Source organism: Numida meleagris, chromosome 11 (genome assembly GCF_002078875.1).
Source record: "Numida meleagris isolate 19003 breed g44 Domestic line chromosome 11, NumMel1.0, whole genome shotgun sequence".
In the NCBI taxonomy this organism is placed as follows: domain Eukaryota; kingdom Metazoa; phylum Chordata; class Aves; order Galliformes; family Numididae; genus Numida; species Numida meleagris.
In genome coordinates this window covers 5,162,738-5,180,790 of record NC_034419.1, presented here as the reverse complement: position 1 = coordinate 5,180,790, position 18,053 = coordinate 5,162,738, and the positions used below count along the sequence as shown (strand labels likewise).

Genomic DNA, 18,053 nt, shown 5'->3' with positions numbered 1-18,053 from the left:
CTGCCGTTCCCATGCGATGGGATCATAGCGCTGCTGTGATTACAGGCAGTTGTGAGGTTGATTGAGATAATTGCTTGTCTTCTCCTAAGTTCTGCAAGCTCTCAGGATGCTTTGCAAAGCTCCTTCCACAGCCTTAGCTGGGAGGCAGACGCGTTACTTGTCCGGAGGGCCATCCGAGTGGCCTAAAATAGCCAAAAGGAGAAGCGGGATTTCTGTGTAATAATAGCTAGCCGGTGGCATCGGAGACTTTGGGGAAGATAAACTGCAGTGAGGATCAAAGAGCGTCTGTGAGCGCGTAGCCTTTGTGCGCTGCCTCTTTGTATCGAAGTGGGTGCCGCGCTGTGCAGGTGCTGTGCCATGTGCACGGGCTGCTGCACCGCCAGCACTTAGAAACACTCGTGTGCGGCACTAAGGGAGCCGTGCACTGCGTTGGGTTGAAGTCATTCACATCAAAACAAAAAGAAGTCTCGTGGTGTTAAAATCTAGCTGCAGAATCCGCTTGCTGCAGTACAATTCTTTGAAAATGCTGAAGTTAAAGGCCTTCTGCTTGGATTACTGGCAGTTCCTGTGCCTCCAGCCTCTCCACGGCTTCTATAAAAGGTAAGAAAACGTTAACTCAGACATTCTTTTCGGGACTGGGTTGCAGCACATGATGCCCACGGTGCTTTTACTCACTATGCTGCTCTGCTGCTGAAAGGCAAATGTGCACGGGAAAAGGGAGTGGCAGGGAATTAATCAGAACTAGTGACAAAGATTGTAAAGCTGCTGTTTTATTGCTTTCATTATCAGCCACTTTTGTTTCTGTGCGTGCAGATGTGAAAGGTGAGGATGCTGTTTGGTTTTACCGTTTACTTTGAGTCAATTCACCTCCGTTAAAACTCAATTGGTACTTTACTCTCTGATACTTAATCCTTAGGCACAGTAGCTCGTGTTGTGTAGTTTACAGGCTGTAAATAGCACCAAGATTAATTGAAATGTCATGGAAATTTACATAATGCAAAGATCCTTCTTTTCGTTCAGAGATATTTAGTAATATAATAGTTCATCTTTCATTTCCCTCTTGGTGTAAAGTGCACATCACAGTCATTCAGAGCAGTGCGTGCTTCACTGAGACAGGCCTGACGTACAGCTTAAATGATTGATGGTGAATAGGGATCGTAAAGAATAGCACTGGGTGTCAGATGCATTGAGCTCGCCTATTTAATGGAACAGCAAAATAAGCAATTCCATTTAACATGTCCCTGAACTTAGCCTGATGTTTTTAATCTAAACTTCTGTTTTCTTACTCTTGATTTACACTACTAATGGCAATTGTATCTATCTTAATTTTCTGGGGAAAAAGTGGAGATAGTTTCATTGTTAACAAAACCTATGCAATTTAAAATAGGATTCTGTTCTTGTTATGTACACTTTCTGGTCTGACTATCTATTGTCAGCCTACAGAAAGTGCTTTGTACTAAATGCTAATTGCAGTTGAATTTTTCATGCAGTGACTGGAGGCTGGAAAAGGGAACTGTTCCAATCTTTTTCAAGGTTTAAGGGGTGCCCCCACTTTCTGGCATTGAGTAATATAGGACCCTCATCTGTGACCATTGGCTGGTGAAGTTTCAAAAGATAGCTTTATTCTATTACAGCTTTTCACAAGTTTCGTTTTTAGGCCAAAAAAAAGTTCCAACCTATTCCCAGCCCATCATAGTATCTTCCTTGCTCAGAATCCATGTAAAATAAGAAACATTGCCAGACTGTTTTGGTGTGAGCAAATACAACTGAACTTAAGCTTTATGTCTTGGTTTCCTGGCAACCTCCCAGCTTTGTTGCAAATGAATTACCCTAGGGTTATTCTGCATCTCCTAATGGAAACCTCTGCAGTACCTAAGGACTTTCCATTTACATCCTTCCAGACAGTTAATTTGTTTATCATCAAACCTTGCATGTATTTGAACTCCCCTCCTGGAGTGCGTTTGTATGAATAGAAGTAAAAAGAGTCTAAGTGCTTAAATATCAGATAGACTTTATTCTCGTCATTCTGAGAAAAGGAGAATTGAAGTTTCAACTTTCTCACATTTTGAACAGAATAACTTCTTGATTAAGGTGGAGTGACAAATGAGTGTGAAAAGCAAATGGTACAGAATGAATAAAGAAACAAAATGCAAGAAAGAACACTTACAAAAAAAAGAAAAAGAGAGCTTTCTTTAGTATTACTTTGAATTAGTTTCTGTCAGTAGTTGTAAGCTGTCTAAAACATTCTTGGACAAGAGCCAAAGGAGTTTTGTGAGTGCATGTGTATATACATTTTCCTTTTTTATATATGAAAGAAGATGACCAAAATAGGACTCAATGAATGCTTCCTTCATATGAGGCTTACTTGATGAATTGTCAGAATTACACAGAACTACATTACATGCCTACCCTGTGTTACACCTGGGTGGGGTAGAAAGGAAGTGCCAGAGAGTGGAGACAGGAGCAGAGTTCAGACAGCTCCGCATGGCATTCCTTCTGCCACCACCGTCACCTGGAACCTGCCATGTCTTCGTGTGCAGAAGTGAACTGCCAGAAGTGCAGAGAAGCAGTATTGAGTCCCAAGGCCTTCCCCATGTGCAAGTGGTGGTACAACAGCAGGTGACTTCAGGGCAGGTGTGGGGAGGCTATGCAAGAGCCCACTCAAGGGGAGTTGCTGCTGCTGTGGGGTGCCTTGGCCCTGTGAGCTCTGCCTGTCACTCCTCGTGCACTCACCCAGCCCAGCGTGGTGCAGACAGCCAACATGGCAAGCAATGGGACTGCTTTTCTGTTCCCTTTTGTGGGCTGTCTGAGCAGAGCATGACTCCTGTTTTCGGTTGTACTCAATGGTGAGAACTACGGTGGATGCTTCTTGTCAGTTCAGAAGCTCTGTGGTATGCTGCTGTTTTTCGGAAGTCGAGGTGTGGTTTTGGATTTTGTTACTCAGGGATGTCTTATGGGATCGTGCCTGTTGCCTGACCCGGACAACTGAGCAGATGCCAGTACGGGATCTGCTCCCCGTGCTGCTGGCTGGGAATGGATTCTTCCTCAGCCCCCTGAGCACAAGGCAGTGGAGGTGGGGGGCTGTCCCTGCTGCCCAGGGCTGGGAGCACAAAAGGGGATGGGGCAAGTGTGTCCCTGCCTGTGCTTGCAGTGCCCTCTGGGACATGGCAAGAGAACATCAATTCTGGATGATGGGAACATCATCCAGAAACAGAACAATTTTTGCCTTCTGAGGTGCCAGTTTCTTAATGTAGCGAGGTATTCAAAGCAGAAATGCAATTCCATAGCTCTGTACCAAGCTATGTATGTGACATTCCTGACAAGAAACCCATCTGAGGGCAGACACCCAACCCAGGGCTTCTGTGCCGTTTTCAGTCCCTTGTGAGAACAAATTCAGACAACACATTTTCTCAGCATGGGGAAAGCGAGGAAAAAAAAAAAGGACAAAACAAACTGTGCTTTTAGCCTACTTCTTAACTTTAGCTGTGGCTTCCCTAGCCAGGATTTGGCATATTCACAAACCAAAATTCCTCCCAGGTATCTGTGCCAATGCCTCCAACCTCATGGGCCTGAACAAACAGTCTGCTTTTATCCGAGGGACAGCAGATTGCATAGAGCAAGCTGGGGGCACTGAGATAGAACCAGTACAGAAAGGTCTGATAATTCACTAATTTAGAGCAATCAAATTTCATCTCTTTGTCTTTAGCAGTGGCTGCGTGTTGGTCAGTGCTATAGGCCCTCACTTTCGTGCTGGGCGTTGGTATCCTTTGCATACAAATACTAGCAGAGTGGAGATGAATTTCTATAGTAGATTATATGTAAGATGAGCAAATCACTGTAGGGTTTCTGTGTGATTTTGAGGATGAATGTCTCCTGCTTACTTGGTGAACTATTATAAAATCACGTGGCTTCAGATTTAACATGTGGAAGTGAAGATTTCTTTAGCGGGTAGATGCATCGTGCTGTGCTTCTGCCAGCTGGTGTGTAATGGCCCGTGTGGGAAATTGTTACTGCTAGCGCTGCATTAAAGAGAAAGCATAAGGTGAGAAGAATTGTTACTGCCAGTGAAGAAGACTGTAACCTGTGCTTTGAAAGGGGGATTTTTTTTTTGTCCCAGCATTTTCCTCTCACTTCTTGCAATGCTCTTTAAAGATGAGATTATATTAAAAAAAAAAAAAAAACCAACACAGTATTTTTTTAAAAGTAATCTCTCCATTTCCATTTTTTACAATTTGCTCACTCCAAAGAAAGCAGGAGTCCCTCACAGAACAGTTGGGTGTTTCCAGCAAGCCTCTGATTCCAGCCACCCCAATGGACTCAGATCAGGAGGGATGGCAGGTTGTTTGAAGCAGGGATTAGCTGGAATTGTTTCTGCTGGTCTCCGGTTGGGACTGACTGTTCCAGCATTGTAATTCAGGGTAGACTGAATCATGTGCTAAGCCCATCTCCGGGCAAGAGCAGGTCTATATTTTGGTGTATGATTCAGTCCCACTAGGATGTTTCAGTGGTGATTATAAGTGAAAACACTCATAAATTTCCAAGGCAGGAGCAGCTAATTGCTGCTATACCAGAATGTCACAAAGTAACTGAGTCTCAGAAGCTGCTTAAGCCCCTATAATATCAAGCTCTGCGGGGCACCTGCAGCTCTCAGCGCATCCTCTTTCCTACTCTGTTATCCAAGACAGATTTGTAGCATTTGAAGCCATTAAATGAATTGCCAGCCCTAATTTAGATGCAGTTTCAACGATGGCATATGTACTTTAAGTGATCTATGTCAGGATTGTCTTCTAGGCTCTTTGTCAAAAAGAATTCTTTAAAAAAAAAAAAGGTGCTTTGATAGTCTTTGTTCCTCGCCTCTGGTGTTGACAGCACGGACTCTGCCTGTAGATGACGTGGGATGGCTTCAGATGTGTCAGACAACGCGGCTGCTGGCAGGCAAGGAGCAGTGCTGCTTCCTTTAAGTAAAGCGCAGCATAAATGACAGACACAGATCTCAGTTGTCATGTGCTACTACTTAGGTAAAGGGAACGCTATTTTTAAATCCATTATTTGAAATAAGGTTTGATAAAGGCTGATGGCTGGTATGTTATTTACCGACTGTAATCTTACATCCCTGCAAACAATAGCTGTACATTAGTGACAAATCTCACCAACAGTGAGCAAGAAAAATAAATCTTTGGGTTCTTGTCCATGAGAGCAAGGATTTCTTTTGCTCACATTGACAGTGATGTCAGCTGGTTTGCTTTACTTCTGGCTCTCATTTGAATTACGAGCTCCTTTGCAATCTGTCTTGAACAAAATAATAGCAGAGTGTGTGGGATAAGTAACTGAAGTCGTCTTGAACTTGCATTTGGAGTTCACCATATATGTTGTTAGAAACAAATAGTTTGCTTCCACTTGACAGTGACTTCATCCAGAGCAGGGCTGAGTCATCGTGCCTATAGCACAGCTCTCCCAGGAGGCTGATGCTGGCAGTGTTTATGCAGTCGCAGAGCAGCTGAGAGCACACAATTCTCTCCTCCTCCTTATCCCCCAAATCCAACATCCTCCTGAAGCACAGCCAGCAAAAAGTGCAGATTGCAGCATTCCCATATTCAGCATAAAAATGATGAAAAGGAAGCTATTGAATAAATAAATAAAATATGAAAATGCCTTGTCTACACACAAGGAAGTAGTGATTTCGAGCTGATAAACTAAAACACCACAAATACTTTTTAGTCTGGTTATAGCCTTCATTTTAATGTAACTAATGCTACCATGAATCTGAGAGTGTTCATAAGTGTTCAAAATGCTTTGTTCATATGCCTTCAATTCACACTCCTAGTTTTTCTTAGCTCTCTGGGATGCTCTTTCCTCTGCAGTGGAAAGCCATCTTTTGGGATCCCTTAAGTTTCCATGCCCTGACTTCACTGAAGTCTGCTGTGGGACTTTGGCACTGCTGACTGACAAAAATCCTGTGCAAATACAAAGGGCTGTGTGGTGTCTCCTATCACCACTGCTGTCACTGATAATCTGCATTTTGGAACGGAGGTGGTTCCTTGTACGTGTGTCTTTTCTCTGCCTCCACAGTAAGTGGAGTGTCAGTCCTTTCCGAAACGTTTCTCGCCCAGGAACCAACTCGGAGTGATCACGTTCTGCATTCTTCACATTTGTGCAGATTTCATCCTTCCACAGTCTGAGGCTTGTGTTAGGATTTTGAAGAACCTGGGTGTGCGTGCTGGGACTCCCGCAGATGTGTAGTTGGCGATGCCTGCCATTTAGCTGTGCCCCTCGAGAGCCCGCTGTGTGCCAGGCTTTTCTCTTTCAGTGTCTGGTCTGTACCGTGTTTAGATGCATCTGATGGATGGGCAGCCCCTGGGGCTGTCACATTTTAATTGTGCCTTTGGCTATGAGCCTACATGAATTGGAAGCTTTCTGAGCTTCCTTTGATCGTCTTCCAAGATTAAGTCACAGAAAAGGGCGCTGGGAGTGTGGTGGAGGCCGGGACACATGAGGAATCTGCCTGTAGCTGCAGCTGGAAGGGCGCTGGAGGGCCTCTTGTGCAGCACAGGCCTGCCAGCTTGTTGGGATGAGAGGAGATGCCCTTTAGCAAAATGCCAAAACTGCGCTGACTTGCTTCCACAGAAGGACTGGTCTGCGGCTGTCACTGCTGCGAACTCCCAGAAAACACAGTGATTTGTATGCTCTTAAGAGTGTCTGAAAAGTGAGGAAAGGAGATTTAAAATGCAAGGAAAGAAAATCCAGTGTAGGCAAAGGAAGGAATGTAGTCAGTGTATTATGTCTAAATCCCTTCTCCTATTTAAGGAAAACATTGCCTTGTTACAAATTAAGGGTTTAAAGATATCCAGAATTGCCCAAAAAGTCAGACTGCTTTTTATTATTAAAAAAAAAAAAAAAAAGACTCCTTTAAATCCTTAATTGGTAATAACTGTTGCATAAAGGCAGCGCTACCTAAGTTAAAAATAAATCTGGAACTCTCCTGACAACCAGAAACATGTGTGATGGTTCCTAACTTCAGCACTCACCATTTCCTTTTGTTAAATGCCCTGTGAATATAATCTACATGATAATAGAAATGCCATAAAATTCTGTTTCCTGATCATTTCGTCTTGGTAGAAAGTTCAGGAAAATGAGCAAATTGATTCTTCGCTCATGAAGACTGCAATATGCTTTTCCTGCTCTTCTTTGGAATGTTATATTAGCCTCATTTAGGGTGAGCCCATGTACAGTTAAAGCAGTAAGATTATGTTAGCTGCAGACATGTCATGTGTAAGGTGATGCATGCATCTGGAGCACGGGTCTTTATCCAGAAGCAGATCGCCCAGGACTCTTTATCTGCTCAGTTTCTCTGAGCCCTTCCCAGCAACTTCTTTGATGGAGGCTTGACATGCTCAGCTCTCCTCCCTGTCTGAGCACAGCATGTCGTGCAGGCTTCTGTGCAAAACATGAGTGAATCTCAGGAGACGGGGAGAATAATAGAATGTGAGCCTCCAAATTAAGCATTGCCTTTCTATTAATATCACTCTAACGCACCGCCTACAACTTCTAAAGGAACCTTAGCTCTGGCATTTTTAAATAGCATGTCATGTACCTTGTAATATCTTTGCTTGGAGCAGCTTTTTTTCAAGTGTAAAAATATATATTTATATATAAAAAAAATCTTCCAATTCTCCCTCATTTCTGTTCATTCTCTCCCTACCTTTCTCCAATAACATTTTTCCTTAAGAACGGTGCTTCATCCTGTTGTGGGCTAATAGTGACTCTGGGTGCTTTTTAGCAATAAAAAGCCATTGAAAGTATTGTAGTATTGTTACTGAAACATTTGGTAGGTGCTTCAGAGTGCCAAGCTGTGAGACCTTCTGGTGAGTTTATTTGCAGTAGTTTGGGGATAGTGGTCCTTCCAGTTGTTTCCCTGCTCCAGCTCCAGGCACTCAGCAAAACAAAACCAGTGCATGTGTCTCAGCTGTTTCAGGTGGTCTTGCTGCAAGCTCACCTGCATCAGGAGTTTCAGCTCCTGCTCAGACAGCAGCTGGGAGCAGCGTAGAAGCAGGCAGCCCTTCATGCTGGCTTTGTAAGAGGCAGCAGTGCCTGCGGGAGGGGCAGGGATAGCCCAGGGCAGATGCATCTTGGCTGCCTCAGCTGTTGGGCGAGCTCTTGTAAGCCACCTGGGAAAGCTGGTATCATAGCGCTGTCTTTGTCTGAATTAACAGTTGTCAGAATTATAGGTTTCTTCCTTAAAAGATGCATGTATTTTATAAAGTTCACGTTTGTTTTACCTGTTACAAACACAGTGAAATGCAGCTCCGGTAGGGATGGTATGCCCACTTGGTGCAGAAATATGGAATTGTGGGAAAACCTAGGCACAACATGACCATCTGATGCAGGGGATGGCACTTCATTAATCCACTGAAAATAAAACACTGAAAGTGATGAGTGGCCTTGGAAAGGCCAATGTACTAAAGTGGGAAGGCAGCAGAGCCTCTCGTTACAGCTTCCTGTTGCAACTTGGCAGTATGGAGACAGCTGAGAGGACACACACTGATAGCAGGACACCGCTGCGGATGAGGTTTGTGCTGTAGATGACTTGCAGGCAAGATTAATTGAGTAAAGATTTCCAGGGAGTATCATGGGAAGGAAAAAAAAAAATCAAACTAAGAATATCTGTTTGGGGAGTTCTGCTTCATACAGAGCATGGTTCCGTGCACAGTGCGACTGGGTGGATGCAGTGATGTCCTATGAATGGAATCTGTTGTTTCATTTCAAGGGGAAGAGATAACTGAAGTTTTTATTGCCACACCCAAAGAGGAATAATAAACCAGCCAGGCAGCATCTGTCTTCAAATAGCCCTTGTTACCAGCCCACAGTCTGCATTGGCTGCGATTGCTTGGCCAAATGTGTGAGTGTGGGAGAAAATTGTCGCTGGAATCATTACAATAGATTATGATTGTTGTACAAAATGGAAAATCCGTGTCAAAAGCAGACATGATGCCAAAAAGCCCCTGCGGTGCTGGGGCTCATCTTGACTTGTCCTACAGTGAAAGCAAACAAGGCTTCAAAAAAGTGAAATCGTTTGATATGCTAATCTGCGCCTTGTTTCAGGCATAGTAATGTCACTGCAAACAAAGGAAATGAACGTAAATAGCTCAGACAAAAGGGATGTACTGTCTTACTGCTGCTGGAAAAGTTCTTCCATTCCCAAATAGGACTTTCCTTAACAGTAAGAAATAGTTATTAGTCAATTTCCTCTTTTCTATCTGTTCTGTTACCTCCTTGCTGATCGTACTGTGAAGGTGGTGTTTTCTGAAAAGGCAGCCCATCAGAGAGACAGAATGAGCCATAGGCTTTAGGTAATCACCCGTTCTCCTCATCTGTGTACGTACAGAAATCATCTGCTATGGCTGATAACATTAGCACCTGCAGTTGGTCAAGTCTAGCACTGCTTTCCTTGTTCTCATGAATCCATCCTTACAGCATGCCTCTCAAATATCATTTCCAGCAGCATTTCACAGCGATCTTTTCCTCACGTTTACACCAAGATAAATAGCATTTGTCTGCATCTGAGAACTAATTGTAGAACCAAGACGCTAGATTTGTCAGCTCGTTATATGGTTTGCACGGTGTTCAGCATTTTCTGGATGTATATTATTTGGTCTTTGCAGGTTGCCTATCAGTTCTAAATTATTCCAAATTTGAGCTTCCTATTCCCTGCAGAGTAAATGCTTGCTTGGAGGAGGACTAGCTTGATTTGCCTGGGTCGCGCTGGGAGTTAGTGAACAAACTCAGCTGAAACACTGTTTGCTGTTCTGTGGAACTATCTATGCTATCAAGCTGCAGCAATGATTTAAAAGAACAAAGAAAGCAAAAAATCAGCTGCATCTCAGCTTCGTCTGATGATGCTGTCGTGTCACTTTAATTCATTTGGTCACTGGATGTGCATAAATGCCAGAAATTTGAATGAAGCAGGTAATTAATACTCTTGCATTTTAAGAGCTCTTGTAGATCTCAGTGTGACATTTGCCTTTATTTCTTAGAGACAAATTAAATCATATTTCTGTGGATGCTGATAATGTCAAAATATTTCAGTTGAATATGAATCAATGAGTACATAGTACAAGAACACCAATTACTCTGATGTCTCAAATGCTTAAGCAGGTATGGTTGACACAACTAGCATGTGTGATACTCTTATGCTACCCTGAAACTAAACTACTGTTAGTTTAATACTTCAGATATAGTGGGCTCGTTTATACTGAACCAAGGATTCCAAGAGTGCATCATACAAAAGTAAGAAATACTTCATCTTTTCTTACACTTTTTTCTCTCATATTTGCAAGTTACAGTGAATGGGTTCAGCTGGTCTGCCAGAACTTGCATAGCTTTTTTCTATCATTTAAGTGTATCTCACTGATTATGTTGAGAACAGATCTTTAAGTTTTTTAATGTAATTTTTTTTCTCTATTAAGTCTACTGATGTAAAATGTGCAACATGCTGTGGAACTTTTTTATGAGCTGTCAGTAACTTATTCCTGGAATTGTCAGAAAATTGCTGAAACAGAAGCCTATTTCAGCCTGGTGGTACTCGCCATGAGATCCCAGATAAAATAGTCATATACAGAATGGAGTTGTGCAACAGAAAACAGGCATTTAATTACAAAAGCATCCGGTTCTATCAAGAAGTAGTATGAACTTAGTTTCTTGCCTAATTAAGTTTTATAATATTAACAGGCATTTAATGTCTTTGATCCAGAAGAACCCCTGGTAACTGTGCTATTGACCTCTGAGAAAAACGCGGTCTCGTGGGCTGAGCTAAGGCTGAGGAAGTTTTAATGTCATAGCAACAACACTAACTGTCTGGGTGGTCTTGAAGAAACCAGGGCAGAATTTCAAGGACTCATCCTTCAGTTAAGAAATGACAGTAATGGTCATAACAAACATAATAAAGAGTATTCTATAAGGGTGATTCCATATGTGTTTGTTGAGGCTTAAATTCTGTTTAAAGCATTGGTGATAAATGAAGTGCACTTCAACTTAATACCCCCAAAACCAAGGGCAAAATTATTTGTGCTGGTACTTTTTATTTAAGATGGATATTTAATATTCCTCATAAATCCCTGTCATCACTGAGAAATAGTGTGCTGTGTCAAGTATGGGATTTAGGATCTTTTTGAGGACTGTATACCGTCACAAAGACAAAATCCAATTACCACGTACCTATGTATGAGGTTTCAGTGCAGTAAGACAATGCTCTGTACATGGTGAATGAGTTTGGGGGTTTTTAATCAGCTTTTAGCATTTTATTTTTGATGTAATTTGTAGGCTAGGTCATGAATGTCAGAACTGACATTCACCACTGAAAATCATAACTGTTAAACACAGCTTTGGAAAATGACTCATTACTTCTTTTGGCGCTCCAAAGTTTATTACAGTACACACAAGAAATTTTGCAAACAGTTGGGAATTTATTCAGCCTCAGCCGTATGATGCAGTGTGTGTTTGCTGTGCCTTTACAGCTCCAGTAGGTGACTTGCTAAGGCCCTGGTACCAGACTGGTTTCGTTTTTGTTTTTTCTTTTTTCAAGTGGCATAATTTAAAACAACTTTGTGTAGGTGTTGCATAGGTAGATTATGCTTTCTTGACAACTTGGAGCAATATTATATGTAGCTTTCTGAATCTAATAATCATCTCTGGCTTTCAAATAATGTAAACAACGAGTCTTGTAAATCATGAAGAAAGGAGTAACTCGAGACTTCAGATGAGGAAAGCTGGCTTCGCTCTGAGTTCATCTGAGTGGAAGTCAGAGGAATCACTTGGAATTCGTGAATCAGAGCTTGGCTGCTGCGTGAACCTTGGACTAACTTTGTCGTGTGCTGCTAAACTTACTTCTTTCTTACGTTACTTGGAGTCCTTTTAACTTTGCAAACACTTCAGAGAAGGTCATGAAGGGAGATGGCAGTGCCATGTGGAATCTGATGTGGAAATACTGCATTTCTGTCAGGACAATCAGGTACAGTAGGAATATTTAAAACTTTACTTTGTGGTAAGTTTCTGAGAGCTGCATGTGTTGAAGATGGTCTCTCCCTGGCTTGTATGATTTGCCCTGTGCAGTTAACTCTGCATAGTCTGAGATGATTGTTAGGGTGGCTTTTGTTTGTCCTTATAGTAAAGTTCTGAAAGGAAAAAAGCAGGGTTTTTTTTGTTTTTTTTTTTTCCAAGTAATTTCAAGGAAAGTGGAGTTCTCGTGGTTTCACTTTTGGGAATACTTCTGACTCATTTGCAAGCAGACAGAAGCTGGAATATAAAAAGAGAAAAACACCAAGACCTTAATTTAATGAATATTTGCCTATCACTATCTTTTATTCGTTGTGTCTCCCAAATCTGGAGATGCAGGGTGTGTGTTTAGCACACCACCAGCATTGTTTGCTTCAGACAAATGAGAAGTGGGGAGGAAAGGTGGAAGCTTTTATGGCAGAAAAGTCTCTCGAGTTCCAAATGTCTCTAAGCTAGCGTAATGCTAGAATCCTACCTGCGTGCCTCGTGTGAAAGCGCAGCCGACACGGAGGAGATGACAGGCTGGGCTGCCGTGCATCACCGGGCACATTCCTGGAGCGCTGGCGTTTGACAAGCTGCGTGCTCCCTGCCAAGCGCAGTTGCTGTAGATTCCAGTAGAGTTTATTCCAGGAATGGAGCTATTAAGCGAGACGCTTGGTGATTGTGCGTTCTCACAGCAGTCTGATATATTTAGAAATAGAGTGCTATAGTTTTGTACCATTCAAACCATATAACCACATAATATGATTTTGTCACGCGAGCTTCCCTTGAGAAATCACGTAATCTGAATAATTACTGCTTTTCACACTGCATAATTATTTTGTGCTGAGGAAAGAGTTCAGTGAGCCTGAATTCCTGCATGGATGTTCATGACAACCAGAATGAGACTGTAGAGAGCTTTTATCATCAGGATGCTGAAATAACACTAAAATGTCTCCTCGTTCTCAGCAGAGTGAATCAATACAACAGAAATAGGAAATAATCCCTGAGAGAGGATTCAGTTAACATAAAAGTCGTTTATGATCTGGTTTTAGAACCAGAAACAGAGGGAAAGCCTGAAACAAACTGAATTGGTGCTTAAATAGAGTGGAGCAGTCTTTATAGCACAGATATTATCCTGACCTCGGTACTGCTGGAGACCTCAGGGAAAAGTCCAGTGCAAAACTCAAGTGATCAAAGTGCATGTTCCTAGTAAGAGTGAGCTTTAAAGGTTCCTACAGCCCTCTGGGTGTGGCTGTTTTTCTAATCTTTAATGTGCAAGTTGTGTTCACCTGTAAAGAGCCACTTCTTTTATCAGCGAACTTACCACGGTTCAGAGCATGTAGGTTCAACATTAGCTTAATTGCTCACAGCAGTTGCTTATTTCTAGAGCTACTTGCTGGCTCCCACAGCTAGCATAATGCAAAATGAAGTTCCTCTTTGTTGTAGTGCAATGAGTATTTTCAATTAGTTTTTAGCTGTTCTAATACACGATAATTTCATTGTAAGCAAAATCAATGAGCTTCAGAGCATAAAGAAAATGTTTCCTTTGTGGAAAAAGATCTCTACCACCTTAATTTGCTTTTCTGTTGTCCTTCAGGAATCCTGAACCTCTCCCTGCGTTCTAGGAGTTGTCACCAACCATTCTTGCTCATGTCTCTATCCACCAAGTATGAGGCTATACCAGTCTTTCTCCTGCCTCCTCCCATTTCTGGAAAACTGTGCAACCCACACAGCCCCTGCTGGAGATTTCAGTCAGTTTCAATATGTCCTATGTAGTCAGTGAGCTTGTTTGTTTCCTCAGCGCGAGCCGCCCTGCTGAAGGCATTCCTGCACACCCGCCGTGCCACCGCAGCACACAGCCCCGCACGGCCCGCGCTACACTGGGCCGGTTGTGCTACAGCTCCTAACGAATGCGCCGAGCCTGAATGAGGGGTTTGTGCCTCGGTGAACAGTCCCACTCCAAAAAGAAAATTATTATTGCTGGGCTTCAGGGTTGGTCTTATTTTCATTGGAATCCAACTGCTTACAAAATTGACTCTTTGTTGTCTGTCCTAATTAGGCTGTGTGCCTCAGGGGGAGAGATCATCCATGTCCGTGTATGCGTGCCTAAGTTTACCATGACTTTTGCTTGTCTGTTTCCATGGAGTGTTTGCCTGCTCCTACAGCAAAACTAGAAAAATAGTAAAGATGATGGAATTTCTTTATCAACATAACAGAGCTGAGCTTGTGCCATGTAACAGGAAACTTCTGTCCTGTTAAAGAGCTTGGTCTCTGTTTTTGTCAGGCCGTGTCCCACTGCGTGGTCAAGGAGGCACATCAACACCAGCGCAGGGACAGACCCCGAGCCACAGGACAGGGCTGCCTGCCACCGGTGTCCCCAGGAGTTGGGAGGGAGAGTTCCTGTTCCTGCCCCATCTGCCCCGTGTTCCCACCTCATGGGATGTGGGCTCACAGTCCTCTTCCATCAGCCAGGCCCAGCCTCCCTGCAGGGTCTAGTGGCACACTGTGATGTCTGTAACTCTTCTGGGCTGCAGCGTTCGCTGCCAGGTGTTCAGATCTCCTGCCCAGAAGTGCTGTAAGTTGTCACTGATATCTCTGAAGAAGGGAGCAGTGGTGTTTGTCACAGACACTTTGCTGAGTGGGGCCCAGGCAGCGCTGCCGGCTGTGCTGTCACTGCAGCCTCTGCCCAGTTACTTTTCTTACTGAACCCTTTCCTGTCTTAGTGTACAGAGAGCAAACAGTGCCCTTACCAGTGCTGAATGTCATTTTGAGGCCATATTGCTCTAAAAAACACTTCATTCTTCTGGTCGATGTCTGCTTGTTAGGATATTTGCAGGTGGAAAACTCTCCCAAAGTCAGAGTTGGCAAAGCACAAAAGCAGCACTGGAGTTAAAGAATCAATAGGCAGTTACTTCTTGTAACATTGCATTTTAGTAATAAGTCATCGATGGGGGATTGGCAAATATTTAGGTGTAAAATTGTTTGTCAACATATTTGGGTTAGCTCTTGTATTTATAGGGTCACGTCAGTCTGAAAGCAGAGGAACGCGTTACACAAAGCCTGGGAGCAGATGAGCTGCATGGGAGTTACTTGTGCTCTCGGTACTGTGCCACATGCCAGTCAGCCCTCGGGATGGGTTAGTGGTTAGCAGAGCAGACTGGAGCCATCTGAATCAGCAGATCCACAGCCCACAGAGAATAAATTAAAGGGTTTATAATAATGTAATGCATAGTTTTCAGCTTGCATCTTAAAGTTCCATTTGCAAGTAACAGAGGAAAGTAGTCAATAGTTACTTCTCAGTGCTCTACACATCTGGAAAAAAGTAAGAATTAGTCTTCAGTATGAGTTGTCATGGAGTTCCTTCACTTATTTTCCTTCTGCTACAAACATTTTCCATCTTGGTTCAGTCACACTTTATTTTTAGTCATCTGCTTTGTTTTTTCTGAAGACTGACAGAACAGTGCTGCTTTTTCACCAAGAAAAAACAGCACCGTGACAAGTGAAGGGGTCTCGCTTGAGCTTTAATTGCATTTTGGGCCTCATGAGCAGCTGTGCAGGGGAGAGGCTGCTGGGAAGCGAGTGCATAAAGGCAGTTCGGTGCGTCTCATAGCAAGGGCTTATTCATAATGTTTCTGAGTATCTACATTGTGAGAGCTTAAGCTGCTCTAAACAATAATGCATTAAATGGAGCTCAATGTAAAGGAATAATGTAAGGAATATTATTGTACAGCTCAGGTTCAGTGGTGGTATTGCCCCTGCATTGAAGCTCCTTGCTCCTGCCTCCACGATGTCCACACACGATGCTGGCACCAGCATTGTACAGCTGTGCAGGAAGGTCAGCTGGCAAGAAAGGTCTTGTTTCCACCCAGACAGTGGCCAGGTTCAGCACCAGGGCACAAAAAAAGCTTGTGCTAGCGTTGGGCAAGAGCTGTGATGGGAGAGCCAGGGGCCGCAGTGCTCACACAGCCTCAGCACAACCACCCCCGCCATGGGAGATGGGATGGGCGAAAGGGCAGAGCTAAGAGACAAGGCTGGGGATGGTCCGTTCTGAAGTTCGTTGGCAAATATCAGCAAAAGGCACCTTCCTCTTGTTATGGCCCTCTGTAACCAATGATAATGGGGTGCATAACCAGATCTTTCATTTATGCATTTGGTTTTCCTTCTGAAATGGAAATGGCAGTACCCACCTCAGATGTTCCTTCTGGCAGCTACAGGGTTAATATCTGTAAAACTTCTCGGAGAAGGAGGATGTGTTGATTTATTATAGCAGTAAGCAATAGTGTTGGCCCCTTTTGTATGGGTCAGATGTTAACAAAGCGATTTTCCTCTAGACATACGGCTTAAGCACTGACAAGGATTACTGATATTCATTTGTAAGACTAAAAAAGGATATAATGAATTCTGAAGCCTTCCATGTTGACTCCTATGTCTTCAGGATGTATTGATTTTTATATTCAGTGCTGCGTGGTTTTTGTCATCTTGAAATCTGCAAAAATACTGCATTTGAGAAGCTACAAGACAAAACTGAATGCTTATCATCATTAGCAGTCTGGATGCTTTAATCTTCACATAGTGCATGTCTCTCATAGCCATTAGTCTTCTATTTTAATACAGTACAACTGTAATTATCCAAGTGCAAACCTTCCTTTGGGTTAAAAGATCTCTTCAGAATGACAGTGCCAACAGCTATGCTGCACTTAATGAATTTGTAATAAGCTCTTGATGCCAGTGTAACAAATCATTGTGAAGTTGGGATGAAGTTGGTATCTTTAGAATCCAGTGTTAGGAGTGTGTCAATGTGTCCTTGTGCTTTTGGCATAATAAAATATATTGTTTGGTTAAGTATACCATACATCTCCTATTGCTGTGGTCTATGTGTAGTAATCTGGAGAGGAAATGATTACAGTAATACACCTGAGCCCACTTGCTCTGCCTAAAGCAGACTTGCTCAGGGGCTGAACTACACATAGCTTTGGCTTTGTTTGGGATTGATAAATTTTAATTCTATTTAAATGTTGCTTCTTTTCAACTGGGATGTGTCTGTTTACACAGATTACTAACACTCAGCTTGAAATAATTTAAAATTAGTGGCTGTGACAAGTTCAGGAAAGGCACAGTGAGCTTTAACAGGTCACAGATCTGTTGGTGCAAGACCAGGCCTTCATCGGTTCCATTTGCTTTTTGCTGTGAGCTCTTATTTAAATGCTGCTATTTAATGTTTCCACGTGCTCTCTGTGCACCATCTGCAGTGCTACTGCTAAAAGCTGAAAACATCTAAGCGGGGGCTGTTAGGAGGTGATTTCCAGGTAATCCCTGATGGACATTGAGTGTTACAGAACTGCTGCAGAAGCTGCATTATCTGTATGTAATTATGCCCACTTTCACATTAAAAAAAAATTACAGGTTAGAGTGTATAAGTATATGGAAGTATATAACATCTGTCAGTCTTGCACTAGTGCTGCTTGTGTGCTTTCCTGTACAAAGAGTTAAGGTTCTTAACAACTTGAAAACTGTGTTCTGGGTTTTAGAAAAAGGGTCGAGTAATTGCCAAGAGTGGGTGATGGAGCAGCGTGAGGTCTGAAGGCTGGCCCAGGCTGAAACTCTGCTGAAGCTCTGTCTTTTTGTGACACGGAATAATGATAAGCACTGAAACCCCAGAAGTCAGAAACCTAATCCAAGGCGGTCTGCAGAGAAGTTTACAGACTGCTTTATTATTTATTTACACGGAGCTCCGAGAGGAGCGTGTTGATGCAGAACCATGGGTTACTGAACTGGTAACATCACTCCTCTAGGCATGAGGGGTTCAGTGATACTTAAGGTAATTTTTGCATTTTAATGCTTGCAGTAGATGATGCATGTGGTAAAAATGTACATGGAAACTCTTAGAGCAGAATTCCTGCTTGATGCTGATAACGCTTCCCCTGCTAACAGGAAGATGTCTTCTCAGACCCACCTAAAAATTGTCTTTCAGGGTTTGTTTTGAAAGAATACTGCTTTTGGTTCTGGTTACAAATTACCCAATT

The 18,053-nt window shown here is 42.9% G+C and overlaps 1 protein-coding gene across 5 annotated transcripts in view; it reads left to right on the top strand.

Moving 5' to 3' along the window:
• Window positions 1-18,053, top strand: part of IQSEC1 (IQ motif and Sec7 domain 1) — a 323,384-nt gene that overhangs the window by 179,677 nt on the left and 125,654 nt on the right. The window contains exon 1 of one of the 5 annotated variants that reach the window (XM_021409296.1): window positions 11,851-12,004. The exons of the other annotated variants lie outside the window; for them this stretch is intronic. Coding sequence (XP_021264971.1) covers window positions 11,937-12,004 — 68 coding nt within the window. The 5' untranslated portion in view covers window positions 11,851-11,936. Of the gene's footprint in view, window positions 1-11,850; window positions 12,005-18,053 lie in introns of those variants that run through there. 5 annotated transcript variants of the gene reach the window in all.